The sequence below is a fragment of the Lampetra planeri genome, chromosome 31, assembly GCF_965212315.1.
Source record: "Lampetra planeri chromosome 31, kcLamPlan1.2.h2, whole genome shotgun sequence".
Taxonomy (NCBI): domain Eukaryota; kingdom Metazoa; phylum Chordata; class Hyperoartia; order Petromyzontiformes; family Petromyzontidae; genus Lampetra; species Lampetra planeri.
Window position 1 is genome coordinate 5,018,850 of NC_136137.1, and position 20,328 is coordinate 5,039,177.

At 49.5% G+C, this 20,328-nt stretch overlaps 1 protein-coding gene across 1 annotated transcript in view; it reads right to left on the reverse strand.

Moving 5' to 3' along the window:
- Window positions 1–8,241: 8,241 nt before the first annotated feature.
- HOXC13 (homeobox C13) overlaps window positions 8,242–20,328 on the reverse strand; it is a 33,416-nt gene continuing 21,329 nt past the window's right edge. The window contains exon 3 of the mRNA XM_078609081.1: window positions 8,242–9,037. Within this exon, the coding sequence (XP_078465207.1) occupies window positions 8,790–9,037 (248 nt within the window). The 3' untranslated portion in view covers window positions 8,242–8,789. The remainder of the gene's footprint in view (window positions 9,038–20,328) is intronic.

Genomic DNA, 20,328 nt, shown 5'->3' on the forward strand with positions numbered 1-20,328 from the left:
TAACAAATTCACAAATATCTTACATCGATCAAACGTAGTATATTTATATATTTAAATTTATTTAACTTTTTTTTTTGGTTAATCTTCGGCAGGCGAATCTGCCACGGGGTAGTAAAAAGAAAACCCCGTACGATTTTGTATTCATCTATTTACGTTTTTTTTTATTTGGGAAGAGCGAGTTAGCAAGGAGGCGCTTCCCCCCCTCCGAGAAGATGCTCACTCACAATGAAGTATACAATTGAAGAGTTTAAAATCATACCAGCCTTGTGTAACATTCTTTTAAACTACTGTAGCAATATATAGAGACGGAGAGAGACAGGAAACCACGTGGGTCGGGGCGACACGCGCGCGTGGTGTTTCAGATGCAGCTCGATTCACGCTCGGGGTCAACACCTACTGATTCTGGGCCTCCCCTAGGTCGACTCAGCCTCTCCGCGTGAGTTCCTCGCGCCGTGCGCAGTAAACGAGTACCTGGTGCGGTGTGTACACATCGCCGCTGAGGGAGACAAAGGCGGCCGGGAACGGTGCTGGATAACCAACTCCCTCGTGTGCCGTGCTGGCCTTCATGTGTGTACGTATGCTGGACTTCTTTCGCGCCGTACGTAGCCAAAACGTGCGTGGGAGGACAGCAAATGAAACGCACAAAACAGTTGATGCAAGTTGCTTACTCGCAAAGAGCGGTCCTTATCCGCAGCTATCATTAAAGCTAAGCGAGGAATATGTGCACTGCATTTGTCTCAGTGTGTGTGTGTGAATGGGTGTATATATATACACACACATATGCGTGTGCACAACCAGCAGACGTATGTACACATACATAAACAGTGCACGCTGGTCATGTTCGCGATATGCGAACTGAAGTGTAAATGCTGGTATATCGTTATTACCATCATTCATCATCGCGATCGGCCCGTTAATATCAAACATGGTTCGTGCGGTTATGGGCAAAAAGACACGGACCGGCTCGTTCCTTCCGAACGCGTTAACGACGGGGGGTAGAAACAAAGAGAAACAAACAACAACAACAACAAAAGGCACCCACCAATTTACATGAATGTACAAATGAGTCAACGGATGGTGGCGACTCCAACCTCGTTCACGGGAAAGCCGTGGGCCGAGGAAGACAAACACCCACATGCGCACTCTTCCCCCCCCTTCCTCCTCTCTCCTCGACTCCGTCATCTCGACTGTCGACGGGGGGGGGCGGGAGGTCCTCTCGAGCTCCCTCTGCAGTTGCAGTGGAGGAGAAAATCGCAGGGCCGCACCTTGAGGATGAACCAACTCGTTACTCGAGAGGGACTCCCCGTTCAGCCCGACGCGCGTTCAATTAGCGCAATTGCGCGCGTGTGTGCGTGTGTGTATGTGTGTGTGCATGTGTGTGTGCGTGTGTGTGCGTGCACGTGTGCGTGTGTGTGTGCGTGTATGTGCGTGTGTGTGTGCATGTGTGTGTGCGTGTGTGTGCGTGCACGTGTGCGTGTGTGTGTGCGTGTATGTGCGTGTGTGCGCGCGTGTGTGCGCGCGTGTGTGCGTGTGTGTGCGTGTGCGTGAGTGTGTGCGCGTGTGCGTGTGTGTGCGTGTATGTGTGTGCGTGCGTGTGTGTGCGTGTGTGCACGTGTGTACGTGCGTGTGTGCGTGCGTGCGTGTGCGCGTGCGTGTGTGCAGGAGCTGCAATTGAAATGATTTTGGCATGAATCCATTTTCTGTTATTGGCTTGCGTCGTTCGTGGCGAAGTATGGTCAAACGACAAGTTTTATATTTTCATGGCGAGATGTCGACTACCTCGCCTGGTATAAAGGAGGTCGTGGGTTCGATCCTGACACCTGTTGCATATTTGGAGTTTGCGGGTCTCTCTCTCTCTCTCTGTCTCTTCCCGTGGCCGCGTGGATTTTTCTCCGGCTCCTCCGGTTTTTTCCCTCCAACATTTAAAATCGACGTCACGCGTTTCGAGTAATTTGGCCGCTATAATTTCCCACGTGATGATGATAAGCCACTTCGTTGAGATATAATTTGTGGCCGGGTCGATTCTGAAAAAGAGTTAGACCCCTGCGTGAGCCTTACCTGGTAAAATTTAAAATAGTTTAGTTTCATATATTTTACCTTTCGTGACCGACCGAATATGGTGGCGGGTGGAGTTAAGAGGGCCTTCATCCAGCAGTGGATTAACCAAGGTGATATGAATTGCTGTTGTCATGCTTGTTAGTATGTACATTGTTGCATGAACACAATTATTCTGGAAGAGGAAACATAGAATACCACTAACTTTCAAGTCTGTACCACGTTTGTTTGGTGTCATCGAGTTTGTTGTTGTTACAGTGATATAGTGTAGTTATGTTTATACGTTGACGGTAAGTCTGAACAATTTAAACGTTTGACCATAGTTCACTCGGCAAAGTTTATTCACAGACGCATCAGCCTAAATGCTCTGGGAAGGTTTAGGAATATTTCGTAAGATCAGGCATGGATTGTCAATAAAAAAAATCTGGAAATTCTAGGGAAACTTCCTGAAAATAGTCAAGCAGAATTCTCGATAATGAAACCAATTCGTTGATGCTGCTGCGTTGAGAGTGGCAGACAATATAATTACCAACAACTCCGCACACTGCGTAAATAACAGCCTGCCCTTTATGACCATTCTATCCGCTGTGAAGAAGGGGCATTGCCCGAAACGTCGCATATTTTTGAAGTCACAGTATTATTTTACAAATGTTCTGAGTTGTGTGTGGGTGTTTTTTTAAACATATTTTTAAGTGTAAATTTAGTCAGCTATTTTTTATGCTTATATATACTGTATAAATCATTGTCTTTCAGTTAGGCCTATAGAATTTCAGTCATAGATGAATTTAACAATACAAAAAATAATTATTATTGATTTCGCGTCGTTATGATAACGGTCTAATTATTTTGTGGTGATGCTGCTGCATTGGCAGTGGTGCACGACCACAATTAACAACAACAACAACCCAACTCAACACGTTGTGCTATTGACAAATGTCTTGACAATATCTCATCATTAATATCAATAATCATGACGGAATTTTCCAAGCGTGCGTGCCAATGTGTAGAGCCTCCGTTTAGAACGACGATCGAGAATCCTGGATGACAAACTCAAGAAACATTTTCTTGGTTCTTTCGGTGACTTTACCGAAAGAACCAAGAAGATGAATCCCTGCAGTCACGAAAGCTTTACATCGAAATTCATGAAACATGTTTTTAAGTTTTTAAAAGCAACCCTAAATCTGACCACGTTTATCAACAGCACTGCGTGGCTTTAAAGGGAAAACAAAATGCTGATAACAGGCGAACTTTCTAGTCGTGGCCCTTTTCATACAACGCGATAAATGACGCGCTGTGAATTCGCCCTTCGTTTGTTGTTTTAGTTCAGTCGACGGGAGCGGTCACAATGTGAAAGTCCGATCACTGCCCATTTGGACGTTGGTGGCGAGACTTTTTGCACGCGATATTTGTACCCTCACAGCGACAGCACCATCATCACCACCACCACCAGCAGCAGCAGGTCGGCTAATCTCACGATCAACTCGACCAACCTGGTTGCATCTAAACAAAGACAAAGATCCCTCCGTGTAGCCTTGACGGACTGTCGGGGCAAGTGACGTGAGCGAGCATCGCCAATGAACGCCGGCACGGCACACGAAGGGGAGCTTTGGGGTAACCAGCACCACTCCCGGCCGCCTTTGTTTCCCCAGTGGCGATGTTTACACACATCGCACCAGGTAGTCAATTGAGGCCGAGTCGACTTAGAGGAGGCCCAGGACCGGTTCGGATAAATCGTCACCGGTATTGGTGGCCGTGAGCGGTGAATCGATCTCGGGTCGCCGGGTTCGTAGCGCAGCGCGCTATCCGCGACACTACCGCTCCCCACGAAACAAAGACAAAGATTCCCCGTGTAGCCTTCACAGACTGTTGGGACAAGTGCTGTTCGCGAGCACCTATGAAGGCCGGCACGGCACACAAGGGGGTGTGGGGTGGCCAGCACCACGCCCGGCCGCCTTTGCCTCCCCGGTGACGACGTTTACACACCGCACCAGGTACTCATTGAAGGCTGAGTCGACCTAGGAGAGGCCCGGTTTTAGATCATCGTCACTGGGTGTTTGTCGGTGGCCGTGAGCGGGGAATGGAACTCGGCTCGCCGGGTGCGTAGCGCAGCGCGTTAACCGCTACACCACCGCTCCCCACTAAGGGCACGCAGCACGTTCAGCACAGCCAATCGTGATGACAATAACAATCGTTGTGACACCACGCGCGGTGGGACCTTTGACTTTGGTGGACTGCGGCGGCTCTCGAACGAGGACGCGAAGCGAGGGCGCCACGCCTCGACTCAAAACCGCTCGGCCCCAGCGCGCCTTCGTCATCTTCTGCTCGGGTAAAAGTCGCGCAGCATCTCGGTAAGAAACGATGGGATTTATCTTTTTTTGTGTGTGTGTCTCTTCCCGACCGCTCTTCATCGTCGACTAAAGTAAAATATGGCACACACACACACACACATGCGTGTGTGTGTGTGTGTCCCGCTCCCTCGCTCGCTCTATGCGGTAGTAGTGGTAGTAGTAGTAGATGCGTTCCAAAAAAAAAGGGCACACAAAGTGAAATCACATGAGGACTGCTGCCTGCCGAGTAGCGCACACAGTACACACACAGTACACACACAGTACACAGAGTACACGGTACACACACAGTACACACACAGTAGACAGTACACACAGTACACACACACAGTACACGGTACACACACAGTATACACAGTACACACACAGTAGACAGTACACACACACAGTACACACACACAGTAGAAAGAACACACAGTATACACACACAGTACACACACAGTATACACACACACAGTACACACAGCACACACACACGAGACAGTACACAACACAGTACACGGTACACACTTACACAGTACACCCACACAGTACACACACACACAGTACACACACAGTACACGGTACACACACAGTAGACAGTACACATAGTATACACACACAGTACACCCACACAGTACACACACACACAGTACACACACAGTACACGGTACACACACAGTAGACAGTACACATAGTATACACACACAGTACACACACACAGTACACACACACAGTAGAAAGTACACAGTACACGGTACACACAGTACACGGTACACACAGTACACGGTACACACAGTACACACAGTACACACACATACACAGTACACACATGCACAGTACACACACAGTACACACACACGCAGTCCACTCACGATGTTGCCCCACGGCAGACCGCATAGCCGCATGTCGAGCGAATTGAAAGCGCCTCGCTGGGGGGGGTAGGGTGTCGGCGACGGCCGCGCAGACTGCGCCAAGTCGCATAAAGCGAAACCCCCGCGTCAAGCAGAAGGGGAATCTGTTGCACATTGAGCGCGGTGGGATAATAAGTTCCCATCGCTCATTCGGCTGACGGAATTCACGCTGATGGTGCGGGCAAATTTCCGTCGAGACTTGCCGCTTTATATGTAATATTTTTTTTAATGTTTTACTTTAATTTGAAATTTGCAAATTAATTGTGCCTGCTATTTATTGAGTTATTCCTCAAACCTTCTGCAGAATTTTTTTTTTTTTAAATAATGTATATGAAAGTGTGTATACTAGCAACGCACACGCGCATCCTTTGGCCATGGCCGTCCGTCCACCCCGCCCTCCAGACAGCAAAACTTTATTTGTTTAACATATATATATATAATATAGTATGATTTGTACGTACATATATACGCAACGCACTTGACACGGAGTGGTGAAGTATGGTTAACCCCGCCCCCCCCCATCCCCCCCCCCCGTCACCCCCCCCCCTCCCTCCCATCATCCATTCCCAGCAACGGTGCGTGGTGAGGCAACCTTCATCCAGCAGTGGATAACAAACAGCGATGTCTGCGTACGACGGTGATTACAATTAAAACATATAAAGTTAAACGTTTCATCAATGACTAAAAACGAACACGATATTTTAAAGTCGTATTTTGGTGCATTTTGCATATTTCCACTTCGAATTGATGCTCAGAAGAAAGGATAACGATACAATGCCATTGGTAATTATCGATAACAACAATAATTATTATTATTTGAAGTAACATTAAATACACGTAAAATATTTAAAATGTAAAACGAAACCGAATTGATTACTTAGAAAACACGGCATCAGAGGGTAAACGATCGTCCACATATGGGTCATACGAACTATGGGTATTACATTGTAACTCTAAATAATGATGATAACAATACAGTACAAACAATAATAGCTTTTATAATAACACGATCATAACAATAGTTATATGGGGTTCAAATTACAGCCGACGGTCGACTCAGCAGCCCATTATCATCATCGTCGTCGTCATCATCACCAATCATCGTTAACCAGGGGGCGGATAAAATTAGTACCACATCGTGGGAAGTCCAACAGTGGTCGTAATATATATGTGGGCAGTCCTGACCTCCCGCCGTCCGGCCATAGGAATGTGGAATTTCCCACGAACCCGTTTCAGGACAAGCAAACAAAAATCAACACGGACGAGGCACGAGACGGACCGCTCCCATTGCGCTGGCTTCAGCACGCTTCTGCTGACGTCATAATCACCATCATAATCATCATCATAATCATCATCATAATCATCATCATAATCATCATCATAATCACCATCATAATCATCATCATAATCACCATCATAATCATCATCATAATCACCATCATAATCATCATCATAATCATCATCATAATCACCATCATAATCATCATCATAATCATCATCATAATCATCATCATAATCATCATCATAATCATCATCATAATCATCATCATAATCATCATCATAATCATCATCATAATCATCATCATAATCATCATCATAATCATCATCATAATCATCATCATAATCATCATCATAATCATCATCATAATCATCATCATAATCATCATCATAATCATCATCATAATCATCATCATAATCATCATCATAATCATCATCATAATCATCATCATAATCATCATCATAATCATCATCATAATCATCATCATAATCACCATCATAATCATCATCATAATCATCATCATAATCATCATCATAATCATCATCATAATCATCATCATAATCATCATCATAATCATCATCATAATCACCATCATAATCATCATCATAATCATCATCATAATCATCATCATAATCATCATCATAATCATCACTCAACATCGTCATCATCACTCATCATCATCGTCGTCGTCGTCTCTTCGACGTGTTATCGGGTCGCGCTGTTCCACATCGTGCCCGACGTTTCGCTCCACGTGCCCGGGATACTTCTTCATGCAATAGTTTCGTTTCACTTGCGGGATCGTTCATTCGAAATCGTTATTTTGACTTTCGCATTAAACGGTTTTCGATTTTTGCCGGCAGGGCTCTGATTATTTGCACCGGTTTTTATTTCCTTCGTACGGCGTGGGGGTCCTCGCTCGACGTGCGGTTATGGTTCACAAAAGCGGCGCGTGTTCGTTCCAAGGCGCTTATTCTATTAGGGAACTCTTGTGGCACAATTCGGACCGTGTGCATCGTGATAACGTGTAACATGCCCCTTATAACGTGGGACGCGCCCCTTATAACGCGAACTACTTTTTTGCGCGGCTGAGCGTGATGATACGACGTAGGTGTCTCCCGCCATGGGAAGTCTGCGGGCTGAGTTCATAGCGCCGATGTGATGAATTTCGGGAACAACTCGCTTTTCGCGGTACAGTTCAGGAACGCATCTTCTGCGTCAAATTGAGGATTACCGTACTTTGGAGTTTTCATGTTATTACTTTTGCCGATTAGGCGAGATGATCTCTGCCGTTCTTCACGCGGTTTGAAACCGAAATGAACTCAAATCGATCTTGAAACTCGAACTGAATTAAAGAAGCTTTCCGGAGGTGTGCGGAGCGAAGCGTCGGTCATCGTGCCCCCAAACGACACGCGGGACGATCCGAAAGCGCGCGCACACGATCGGAGAGAGAGTTGTACAGCAGCGCAACCACAAACAAAACTTACGCAGTGGCATCATCATCATCATCACCACCATCGTGATTATTAACATCATCGTTAACTCAACGATTCAATCCCTTCAAATAATTTACTGCAGATGGCCCCCCGCGGCCATTATTCAGCCCCCCCACACATGCCCCCCCCCCCCCCCCCCAAGAAAAGACAGCATCTTAGCTTCTTAATCAGTCAGGTACGGAGATCACGTGTTCGGAACGCCGGTGATGAGCGACGCGCTCGACGCATTACGGGCGTGCGTGTGTGCGCGTGCGTGCGCGTGCGTGCGTGTGTGCGCGTGCGTGCGCGTGCGCGCGTGCGCGGTGCGGGGAGCGGTGGCGCAGTGGTCAGCACACTGTCGCTGCGACCGCGGCGAGCCCGAGTTTCCGACTGCCGCTCACGACCAACGAGTGACGTGTCGAATGTTTGGACCCGGTGCTCATGGACGTTTACTCGACCGGAAATTGAGTATCCGGTGCGCGGTGCGCGTGCGTGTGTGTGTGTGTGCGCGTGCACAAAAATACACCACCACCGGGGGAGACAAAGGCGGCCGGGCGTTGGCCACTCACCCAACCTCGTGTGCCGTGCTGGCCTTCTTCACGAGGAGCTCGCAAACAGTACTCGCCCCAACAACAGCAGCCTGTTCAAGAGGCCAGGCGGGCAGGCGGGCGGGCGGGCGAGGAGGGGGAAAAAATCTTTGTCTTTGTGTATGCATGCGTGCGTTTCACCCGACGCTACATCCTCATCACAGGTGAGTCGTTTTCATCTTGGACACAACCTTCTTTTCTTTGACCCTGCGGTTCTGGAACCAGATGGTGACCTGGCGTTCGGATAAGCTGATGGCGGCCGAAATTTTCCTCCGCTTGTCCTTGGTGATGAACTTGTTGGCGGCGTACTCCCGCTCGAGCTCCTTCAGCTGCACCTTGGTGTAGGGGACTCTCTTCTTGCGGCCCCGGCGGAAGAGGCTCATCTCGTGCGGAGGTTGCGAGCCGTCTGCGAGAGGGCAACGCACGCACGCGCGCGCACGGAGACACGCGCACGGAGACACACGCGCACACACAAAAAAACACATATCCCCCGGGTAGCCTTAACCAGACTGTTGGGGCAAGTGCCGTTGGCGAGCAGCTACAAGAGGCCGCGAACGGCACACGAAGGGTTGGGGTGGCCAGCACCACACCCGACCGCCTTTGTCTCCCCAGTGGCGATGTTTACAACACCGCACTATGTACTCATTTGAGGCTGAGTCGACCTAGCGGAGGCCCATGACCTGTTTAGATATTCGCCACCGATGTTGGCCGTGAGCGGGTAAGCGAACTCGGGACGCCGGGTTCGTAGCGCGGTGCGTTAACCACGACACTACCGCTCCCCACATGCGCACGCGCACAAACGCGCGCACCCACATCGCTCTGCATGTTGCACGTTCAGAAATGATGAGACAAAGATCCTTCCCCGGGTGTAGCCTCCAAGCAGAACTGTTGCGGCAAGTGCTGTTACACACGAAGGGGAGTGGGTGGCCAACACCACGCCCGGACGCCGGGCCGCCTTTGTCTCCCCGGTGCTCATTTTAAGGCCGAGTCGACCCAAGGGGAGGCGGCCCGGGACCGGTTATAGAATGTTCGTCACTGATGTTGGCCGCGAGAGCGAATTAAACTCGGGTCTACCCCGTTGCCCCAAAAACAAAGACAAAGATGCCCCGTGTAGCCTTCACAGACCGTTGGGGGCAAGTGCTGTTAGCGAGCGGCACCTTTGAAGGCCGGCACGGCACACGATGGGGGTGGCTAGCCAACACCACGCCCGGCCGCCTTTGTCTCCCCAGTGGCGATGTTTACAACACCTTACCAGGTACTCATTTGAGGCTGAGTAGATCTAGGGGAGGCCCATGGCCGGTTCAGATAATAATCGTCACCGGTGTTGGCCGTGAGTGGATTCAATGCGCAGTGCGCTGACGACTGCATTTCCGCTCCCCTCCCCCACATCAATCACGTGCGCGCGCGCGCACGCGAGCGCATTAGACATGCCAAGATGCAATCGATCGATCGATTCGAATCAATGATGATACACGAGCTGAGTGCTGATAATTGCGCAAGGTGAACATTGATTATTTGAAATTCGTAAAAGATGATTAATCGAACCGCAAGGTGGCCGAGCAGGAGAGCGAGTGGCTCGCTATCACGACGAGGGAAAGTCCCGAGTCCAAGGCATCGACTCAGCCCATCATCCCTCGTGGGTCGTTAAAACGAGTAACCACTCTGTGGAGAAGTCAACAGCGGTTGGCCTACGGGTAGACTCGCCTCCCCCCCACACCCACCCCGCCATAGCAATGTGGAATTTCCACCACTGACTCGAGATGAGTACCAATGCACATTCACTGATCATTCGCGCTGCGACTCGTTTCTAATAATGATATCATTGCAATGTTTACGACAAACGTGGCGCGAGACGTTCCATTCAATCTGTCCAAATGGAGTGAAAACCGAGAGAAAACTGTACATGAAAAATGAATTATTCAATGGAATTGTGACCATGAATCGTGGAAATCAATGTGGGCCTAATCCGTGGCTAAGAATCGATAGGTGCCCCACTTATATAGATAGAAGGACAAAGATCCCCCGTATAGCCTTAACATACTGTTGGGGACAAGTGCTGTTAGCGAGCACCTATGAAGGCAGGCACAGCACACGAGGAGGTGGCCAGAACCACGCCCGGCCGCCTTTGTCTCCCTAGTGGCGATGTTTACAACACCTTACCAGGTACTCATTTGAGGCTGAGCCGACCTAGGGGAGGCCCGGGAACCGGTTCAGATAATCGTCACATCTGTTGGCCGTGAGCGGGAATCGAACCCGGGTAGCCAGGTTCGTAGTGCAGCGCGCTGACCGCTACACCACCGCTCCCCACACTCACACACATCCACACACACTCACAACCACGCAGACACACACATCCACACACACATCCACACACACTCACATACACACACACTCACATCCACACACACACATCCACACACACTCACATACACATACACTCACAACCACACACACTCACAACCACACACACTCACATACACACACACTCACAACCACACACTCACATCCACATACACTCACATCCACGCACACACACAACCACGCACACTCACAACCACGCACACACACAACCACGCACACACACAACCACGCACACTCACTCACAACGCAACAAAGACAACGACCCCCACATTTAGCCATGCCGACTTTGTTGTGGGGCGGGCAGGTGCTGTCAAGAGCGAGCACCTCCGATGGAGGCGGAGTCATGTACACTCCACGTAGCCGTGTGCGAGTGATGTAAATTATCACGATGTTCTAGAACAACGGGGGTTTTGGCAACCAATATATTTTTAAAAAAAGTTTTTTTTTATTCAGTAAAACTAAAATCGTTAACATATCAACAGCCCCGACGCGTGCGGTGGAACACGGAGACGGTGGCGATGACGATCGCTCGTGTCACGATCTACTATTGTTTCTACCCGCGTGACTTTACCGACAGAACCAACGAGTATATGGATTCCTGCAGTCTACGAAAACTTCAAATCGAGATCGAGACGGGCATGGCGGTCGCGCGAGCCCACGCCGCGGCTCTTGAAGGCAGAGGTCGCAAACGGGATTTGATTCCTTACCCGTACCCGTACCCGGCCGCACCAGGGTCGCAAACGGGTACCCGTACCCATACCCGGCCGTACCCGTACCCTACCCGTACCCGGCCGGGTACGGGTAGGGTACGGGTATCGGGTACCCGATTGCGACCTTTGGGATGAAGCCATGTTGCAGGCGCGGGTGAGTTGATTCTAGCAACTTGAATTGTGAGAAGAGACACGACGTTGGGAAATGAGTGACAAACAGTTACTCACCAGTGACTCACGGTCTACCCGTACCCGGCCGCACCAGGGTCGCAAACGGGTACCCGTACCCGTACCCGGCCGGGTACGGGTAGCCGGGTATCGGGTAGGGTACGGGTATCGGGTACCCGGTTGCGACCTCTGCTTGAAGGAGACCCACGCGGTCTCGTAGCCGCAGTTGCCCCACCGCTCCCTGCTCTGGATGCTCTGGAGGCAGCAAGGCGCTGCCTTGGCACGCGGTGCGTACGAATGACGTGCCGTGCGCGGGTGTGTGGATGTGTGCATGTTGAACTTCTTTCGCACGGTACGTAGCCAAGCCGTTGGTCATCGGAGGGCGAGCGAGTGATGTGAATTCTAGTGATGTTCTTAGAAGGGCTACAGAGAGCTGGACATTCTGCACGGTTATAGCCCCGAGTCTGTGCTTTGTAATCCTATAGAACGATCTGACAACAACATCAACAACAACAACAACGGAGTGCGCCTTTTGGCGTCATCTGGTCCAACCCATGTGAGACTAGGCTCTAAGGAAAGCTGTCTCGGGTGTGGACCAATCAACTTCAAGGACAGTGCATACATTATCAGAGTTATGTTGTTTTTGCATTATGGCTGCAGGTATTGTGGTCTATGCAAACATGACTCCTTGTAAAAAAGGTGTCAGTTTTGTTGCCAGATAGAAGGGTAAAAAACAATTATCAACAACAACAACGGACGTGTTTAGAATGTTGGGGGTCGCTAAAGCGGAGGTCACCGATTTGGTTTCATTCATGGACTGGGGGGGGGGGCAGCCTCACTCAGTCTGGAGCTCCCCAGCGCTGCTCCGAGTCTCAACACTCACGCGGGATACGAGACCCGTCAGCATCAGCAGTAGTGGTGGTGGACCGAGTAATTCGCCTTCTCCCGTGGAGTGTGACGCTGAAGCCGCGAGCAAGCGGACAGTGACGGTGCTGTTCATTGCTGGCCCCTCGACGTTTTTTGGGGCCTTTGGGCCTGTGCTCAAGAACTGTTCACTCCCGAGTTACGCTCGTACACACACACACATTGTGTATACACTCGTACACACACATTGTGTGTTCACAATATGTGTATACGAGTGTATACACAACGCTCGTATACACACTCATATCTACACACGCCCATGCGTATCCAGTACTCGTATATTGTAAACAAAGACAAAGATCATCCGTGTAGCCTAACACAGTCTGTTAGGGCAAGTGCTGCGAGCACGCACCTATGAAGGCCGGCACGGGGGATCTTCGTACGTATGCACGTGGATACCATTGTACATATGAGCGGTGGCGCAGTGATTAGCGCACCACGCTGGGAGTTCTATTTGCCGACCGCGGCTCACATCGCTTCGCCGGTCCTGGACCTCTCCCCGAACATTCAGCAACAAAGACAAAGATCCCCCGTGTAGCCTGCAACAGAGTGTTGGGGCAAGTGCTGTTAGCGAGGACCTATGAAGGCCGGCACGGCACACGAAGGGGTGGGTGGCCAGCACCACGCGCGGCCGCCGTTGTCTCCCTAGTGGCGACGATTACACACCACACCAGGCACTCATTTGAGGCCGAGTTGACCTAGGGGAGGCCCAGGACCGGTTCAGATACACACGCACACAGACACGCACTCACACGTTTCACAACATTATTCGTTCGCTCGCAGCAACATGCCCGCACATTGTTTGTATTTTACACGTGTGTACGTTCGCGTTGTTTCAACATACAGTATTGCTGTGTATGAAACATGTCTTGAAAATGTTGAGTTTGTTGTCCTTCCCCCGCTACGTACGTTGCCAAAAAAATTCAACATGAACTAAAGCTAAACATTTGTATTTTTATTTTACCAGGTAAGGCCCACTGAGCTATTGAGATCTTTTTCAGAAGCGACCTGGCCACAAATGATAGCTCAACGAAGTGGCTTAGCATCACATGGAAATTCACAGCAGCCAAATACTCCAAACGCGTGTTTCTAAATGTGGATGGAAAAACCGAAGGACCCGGAGAAAAATTCACGCGACCACGGAGAGAGAGAGAGAGACACGCAAACTTAAAATACACAGCAGGAGTCAGGGTAGGGATCGAATCCACGACCTCCTGTATACCAGGCGAGGTAGTTAACATCTTGCTACCCTGTCGTTCATACAAACATACATACGTTTCGCACGAAAATAGCTCTTCAGGGAAGACACGGAGTGGTTTTGCCTGCATTTGGATTCATCAGCAATCCTTGCCGAACTACAAACTCTGGTGAAATCATTGCCAGAGACGTACATGTGTAAGAACAGACGGCGTCTAAGCCAAGTATTATATTCTTCCCCGTGCGTGTAATAACCACTGTTTATTACACGTATTGAAGAAACCACGATTACGTGTTAATTATAATACTCGGCAATAATACAGAATGATCCATTTATAGATGCCTTACTGAAATGGGGGGTGGTGGGGGCGGTGGTTGGGGGGTGGGTAGCCGAGCCCCCATATTGCTACTCTGTAACAGCCTCTCCTCCCTCCACTGCTCCCACCGATCCCAATGCACTCACTCACATCGAGAGCAAAGGGCTCGCGGCCTTGCAGGATCGGAGAGCCCGTGACGTTATTCGCGTGCAATTGCGTCTCTTGAAATTTGAGGCGGTTTTGTTGTTGTTGTTTCGATTTAAAGCTTTCGTGACTGCAGGGATTCATCTTCTTGGTTCTTTCGGTAAAGTCACGTAGAATGGAAATAATAAAATAATAAAAATAAAACAATAAAATAATTCTCACGACGTTTCGGCCACAACGCAAGCAGCCGTCCTCAGGTGGAGGACGGCTGCTCTCAGGTGGAGAACAGACTTGTTCTCCACCTGAGGACGGCTACTTGCGTTGTGGCCGAAACGTCGTGAGAATTATTTTATTATGTTTTATTTTTTATCATTTTATTATTTCCATTCTACGTGACTTTACCGAAAGAACCAAGAAGAGGTTGTTGTTGTTTAACCCGAATTCGACAAACGTCGCCTCTTCTTGCTATTTTGGGTTTTTTTCTGCCCAAAACAACAACACAGTTGCCAACGTTCAACAACCGAGCGGCTCATGTGCGTCACGTGCCACTGTGCGTCACGTGCCACTGTGCCCACGGCCTTCACGTGTGCTCGCTGACAACACGTGCTCCCTAACAGTCCGTCACAGGCTACACACGGTGGGGGGGGGGGGATCTGGCGTTTTCGTGAGTAGAGAGCGCAGGACTGTCTGAACCGGTCCCGGGCCTCCCCTAGGAAGACTCGGCCTCAAATGTGTAGCTGGTGCGGTGTGTAAACATCGCCACTGTGGAGGCGAAGGCACCCACCCCATCCGTGTGCCGTGCCGACCTTCGTCGATGCTTGCTCGCTAACAGCACTTGCCCCTACAGTCTGTTAAGGCTATCGATGGCAACTTTGTGTGTTTGTGTGATGAGCGGAGGTGTAATGGTTAGCGCACCGAAAAACGAACTCGGCGACTCGAGTTCGATTCCCGCTCTCGACTGGACCTGGACCTCGTCTCGGTCGACTCAACCTTAAATAATTAGCATCGATGGGCGTGGTGCTGACAACCCATCCACCCCTGCATAGATTCTCGCTAATAGAACTTGCCCCTGCAAGCCTGGTAAAGGCTATACGGGGGGCCTTTAGGTATATATGAATGTATTCTTTGGTTCTTTCGGTAAAGTCACGTATAAAGAGAAAGTAATGAATTAAATTAAATACTAGCATACGACGTTTCGATTGCAACACAAGCAATCATCATCAGGTATAAATTAAATAGAAACACAAATCTAGTATACTTAGAAATGTAATGTAATACAACAGAGAGTCGGATAACATAACAGTCAACACCCTATCTGGTTGATTACGTTCTTCCTGAGAATGCTAAATTTGAGAGAGAGATTAAACACAGAACCAGAAACATAGACAGACATATAAGCAGACAGATATCACAGAGATGCATAGAGAGAGAGCAAACATAGGCACAAAAAGAAACTACGCCTCTGTGTCGAAGTACATGTGCCAGGGCAATGAGAAAGTATTGAATACACAAACACATCATCATCATTCATCTGTCTCACACAATGTATAATGTCTTACATCGGGCCTTTCAATAATATATACCTCCAAGCGAAATGCAAACCGCTTCAAATTCAACGTGTACATTCGTCGTCTTACACTATAGACGGATCGAGCGCACGTGATAACATGCGTAGGAATACGTGCGTTTATTTAAATACATGTGCTCCATACAAATGTATATCTATATATAGCCAACTAGCAAGCCCTCCGTTCGTATCTCTCAACCTGGCAGCCAGGGTCCATTCAACTTAAGGGCGCCACGGTGGCTGGGAGATGTGAACTACCTCGCCTGGTATGCAGGAGGTCGTGGGTTCGATCCCGACCCTGACGCCTGTTGCATATTTGGAGTTTGCACGTCTCTGAGATATCATTTATAGAGAGGTCACGTCTGAAAAAGAACTCCGCAGCTCAATTGGCCTCCATACCAGGTAAAAAAAAAAAGTTATTTTAGTAGTTTCAGTAAACGGACACGAGGCTCGGAGGTGTTCGTTCATTCAGCAGCAGTGGATTGACCAAGGACTGCGAATAATTATTAAAAAACACGCAAACTATAACATCACGTCCTCGCAAGTTGTGCGCAGCGCACGCATATACACAATCGTCCGTGCCTGTACACGATTCAGTGAGTTGACATGTGCATTCCTATAATTTCATTAATAGTTTAATGATTATAACGGTACCGTTGTCAAACCAATTGCTGGATGAGGCCATCCCTTCCCGTGCCGTATCGGTCACGGGGGTTGTTTGACCATACTTCCCCAAGCTGGTCGGTGAATTTTCAAGTCCCGTTCAGATCTCGATCCCTTTGCCACGTATTTTGGGCTGTGGTCGACATCTCGAACGCGAGTAGCCCCGGGGTTACAAATCGCGCAGTTGCGCTCACCACTGTGCCACCGCTCTCCAAACGTAATGCATTTGCGGTATGGCACGTGAGAAACACGTGGGCAGGACGTGGCCGCGAATGAGTAACTTTCGTGAATTATGATTTTCTGGATGGGTTAACGTGGAAAAAACAAAGACGGCGTTCGGAAGGGATTACATTGAGAGAGAGTAATAGTACGAGAAAGCAGCAAGATTGTGAACGTGAAGGAATGTGCATACTTGGGAAGTCTCCCGGCATGGGACAACGACTGCACGGACGACAGGAGCGTTGGATCGCAAAGGCAAACACGGAGTAATGGCGGGTTTCATCAGCATCTGGAGAAGCAGGCACATCAGCTAAAATAAATAAAAAAACTGAACATCTTAAGAACAACGTGAGTGTTTCAGTTCAGACAGCTTCGTGTTCCCGCGAGACTTGGACATCGGAATAAAAAAAAACTGACAGAGATAAGCCATTGGGCATTCGAAATGGACTGCTGTAGAAGGGGACTGCATCTCAACTGGACCGGCGTAGAAGTGAGAAAATTGTGCGTTGAAAAAGACAACCTGATGACGCAGGTAGTGATGAGAAGGAAACTGGGCACGATTTGAACACACACACACACATCTGTAGGATTGGCAACAACAGGAACATTAAAAAGCGTTGTTGTTGGTTTATACAAATGGAAGGAACCGGAAAAGAGAGTAAGACCGCGCGCGGAGAATTGCCGTGACGATGTCGACATCGCAATCGATCTGTGCCAGAGAGATGTGGCCACCACTTCGAGCACATTCGGCACTCCAAGACGGATGGGAGTGGAAAAAACAAATGACGAGATGTGGCAACGGACACCCCCACGGGGCTATCTGCCCCGTGGATCGTGACGATGACGACGGCGCCGACGAACAAACAGAAGGGGCCGTGTTGCAGTTTTAACAATGGAGCATTTTTCTCCCAACCCGGCGCTCTGTTTAACGATGCGTTGGTACAAACCCTCCACCGTGCAGCGACGTCCACCCGTAACCGGTTCGCGGTCGGCACCGCGCTCTGAACGTGACGGCACGAGCGACGGTACCACCCCGGCCTTCACGGACCCGAAAGTGTCGAGGGATGACCAAAAAACCAGAGAACCACCGTGACACAACCGGCGTGGCGCGTATAACTCGCGCATAACCGTACGCACAATTGTACGCAAAGAGAAGAGCGCGTACGTTAAGAGGCGCATTGATACAGCCTGCGAGCACTTTTAGGAGCGGATGGATACCCATGATAATAATAGTATCGCCAGCATCTCTGTTGAGCTGTGTGCCTTCGTGTGCGTGCGTGCCGATATTCACGTGCCTGTGCGCGTGTGCATCAATATGCAGACAAAGATAAACCGTATAGCCTTGCGGACTTTTGGGGGGCAAGTGCTAATCGCGATGACCTACAAAGTAGGCCGGCACGACACACGGAGGGGTGGGTGGCCCGCGCCACGCCCGGACGCCTTTGTCTCCCTCGTCGCGATGTTTACACACACACCACCAGGTACTCATTTGAGGCCGAGTCGACCTAGGGGAGGCCCTGGACCGGTTCAAATATTCGCCACTGTTATTGGCCGTGAGCGGGGAATCGAACTCGCGTGGCTGGTTTTCGTCGCGAAGTGCGCTAACCATTGCGCCACCGCTCCCCACAGACAGACAGTCGAGCACACACACACACCAAAGACACGCACACCTCCCCCCGTGTGTAGCCTATCACCGGCTGAGCCTCTATGGGGAAGTCATGTTAGCGAGCGCCTATTAAGGTGCAGACATGGCGCATGAGGGGTGCTTGCGCGGCCACGCCCGGTTATCTTTAGTCTCCTCCCCCGCTGGAGGCCACGGTGCTCATTTAATGCCGAGTCGACCCAGGGGAAGACCCAGGCCCGCTTATAAACAACAACAACAACAACACACATCACTCGGCACCGATGTGAAACGTGACTGCGAATCAAACTGAAGCGGGTCAGATCGGTAGCGCCGCACGCAGTTTTCAGTTGCATTTATTATTAGGTAAATAACCCCGTGGGCCATGCAGGCTCCTGACTCGGGTGCAACCGCAACAAAACAAAAACACGAACAAGAAACATCTTGAAGTGACTACGCGCAACAGAAAAATCCAGGAAAAAGACAGCAAAGTCTTCCAGAAAAAAACAGCGCAGTGCATTTGAGGAGCGACGAACGGAGCGTTCACGGCGGTGCGGTGCGAACCACTGCTCCTGCCCATCTCCGCCAAGCTCTCCCAAGCGTCTCCGCACCCTCCCCACTCGCAGTGCAATGTATAGAAGCGACCAAGCAGAGCGTTAACCACGTGATGTAAGCGTCGCTCTCTCTCTCTCTGCCCCGTGGAAGCACAGCAAGGGCAGGCGCGCTAAGGGAGCCACGGTGCAAATAAAGAAGGGCCATTGCCCGAAACGTCGCCTATTTATTTATATTCTGTATCGCTTAAAGGCCACACACACGGTGGTATTGATGAACGTACCGAGTTGTTGTTGTAATCAATAGGCATCTCGTAATGTGATCGTCCGTATGTCCGTGCGTCCGTCCATGCATCCAGCCAGCAAAACTTGTTTAAAAAAAAAAATCGAGAATGCGACTATCTATGCGTACCTCGTGCCGCTATATATAGGGCACGGTAGTCGGCATAGGTCGATTTATACGGGATGGTAAATCGATAGGAAACGATTATAGCGTTCAGCAGTTCACGCATCCCGATGGCTCGCTCTTAATAATATAATCGAACGGCGACAGGAACCCAGCGATGCACCACGTTCACCGGTAATGTATAATCGGCGACGTTTCGGTCGGTTGCCCTCATGTCACGTGCAGTTTATGGAGAGACAGTGTGGATGGATAAGAGCGGGGGGGGGGGTTATGATGAGAATTGATTTTTGAAACGTGTTTTCCGATGACCGTAAGTTTGCAAATAGGAATAGTTACCCATAATACAGTTTTTTGGGGGGGTTAGATCGAGTAAATATAGAATTGTGTCGTTCAACCCGCCACCACCCGACAGCAAATTCGTGAGGTTTATCACGTAAACAAAACGTGCCAATTCGTTACGAGTACAGCACACCGGTGGTGTGTTGGAGAGCAAAGCCACAACATTTTACAGGAATAGTTACACTAAAGGTCCCAGACAACCCACTTATGGCTGCAAGTTTGGTCGGTACATGTTATGTATGTAAATTTGAATCACAGTTCCTATGATTACTGTTGTTACATTGTTTTTATCGCTTTATTTTGGCGATTTCGAAAACATGGTTAAGCTATGTTTCTTGCGGAAGTGTGGAGTTGGCCTGATAACTTTAATCTAAATTGTCTTATGGTTGTTTTTGTTTGACTTGCATCACGCTGGGATTTTTGCACGCAGCGTTGTAATACGGTGGGGTTTTTTTCTGGAAGATTTGCTGGTTTATCCAGGATGTTTCTGTTGCGCGTCGTCGCTTTAAG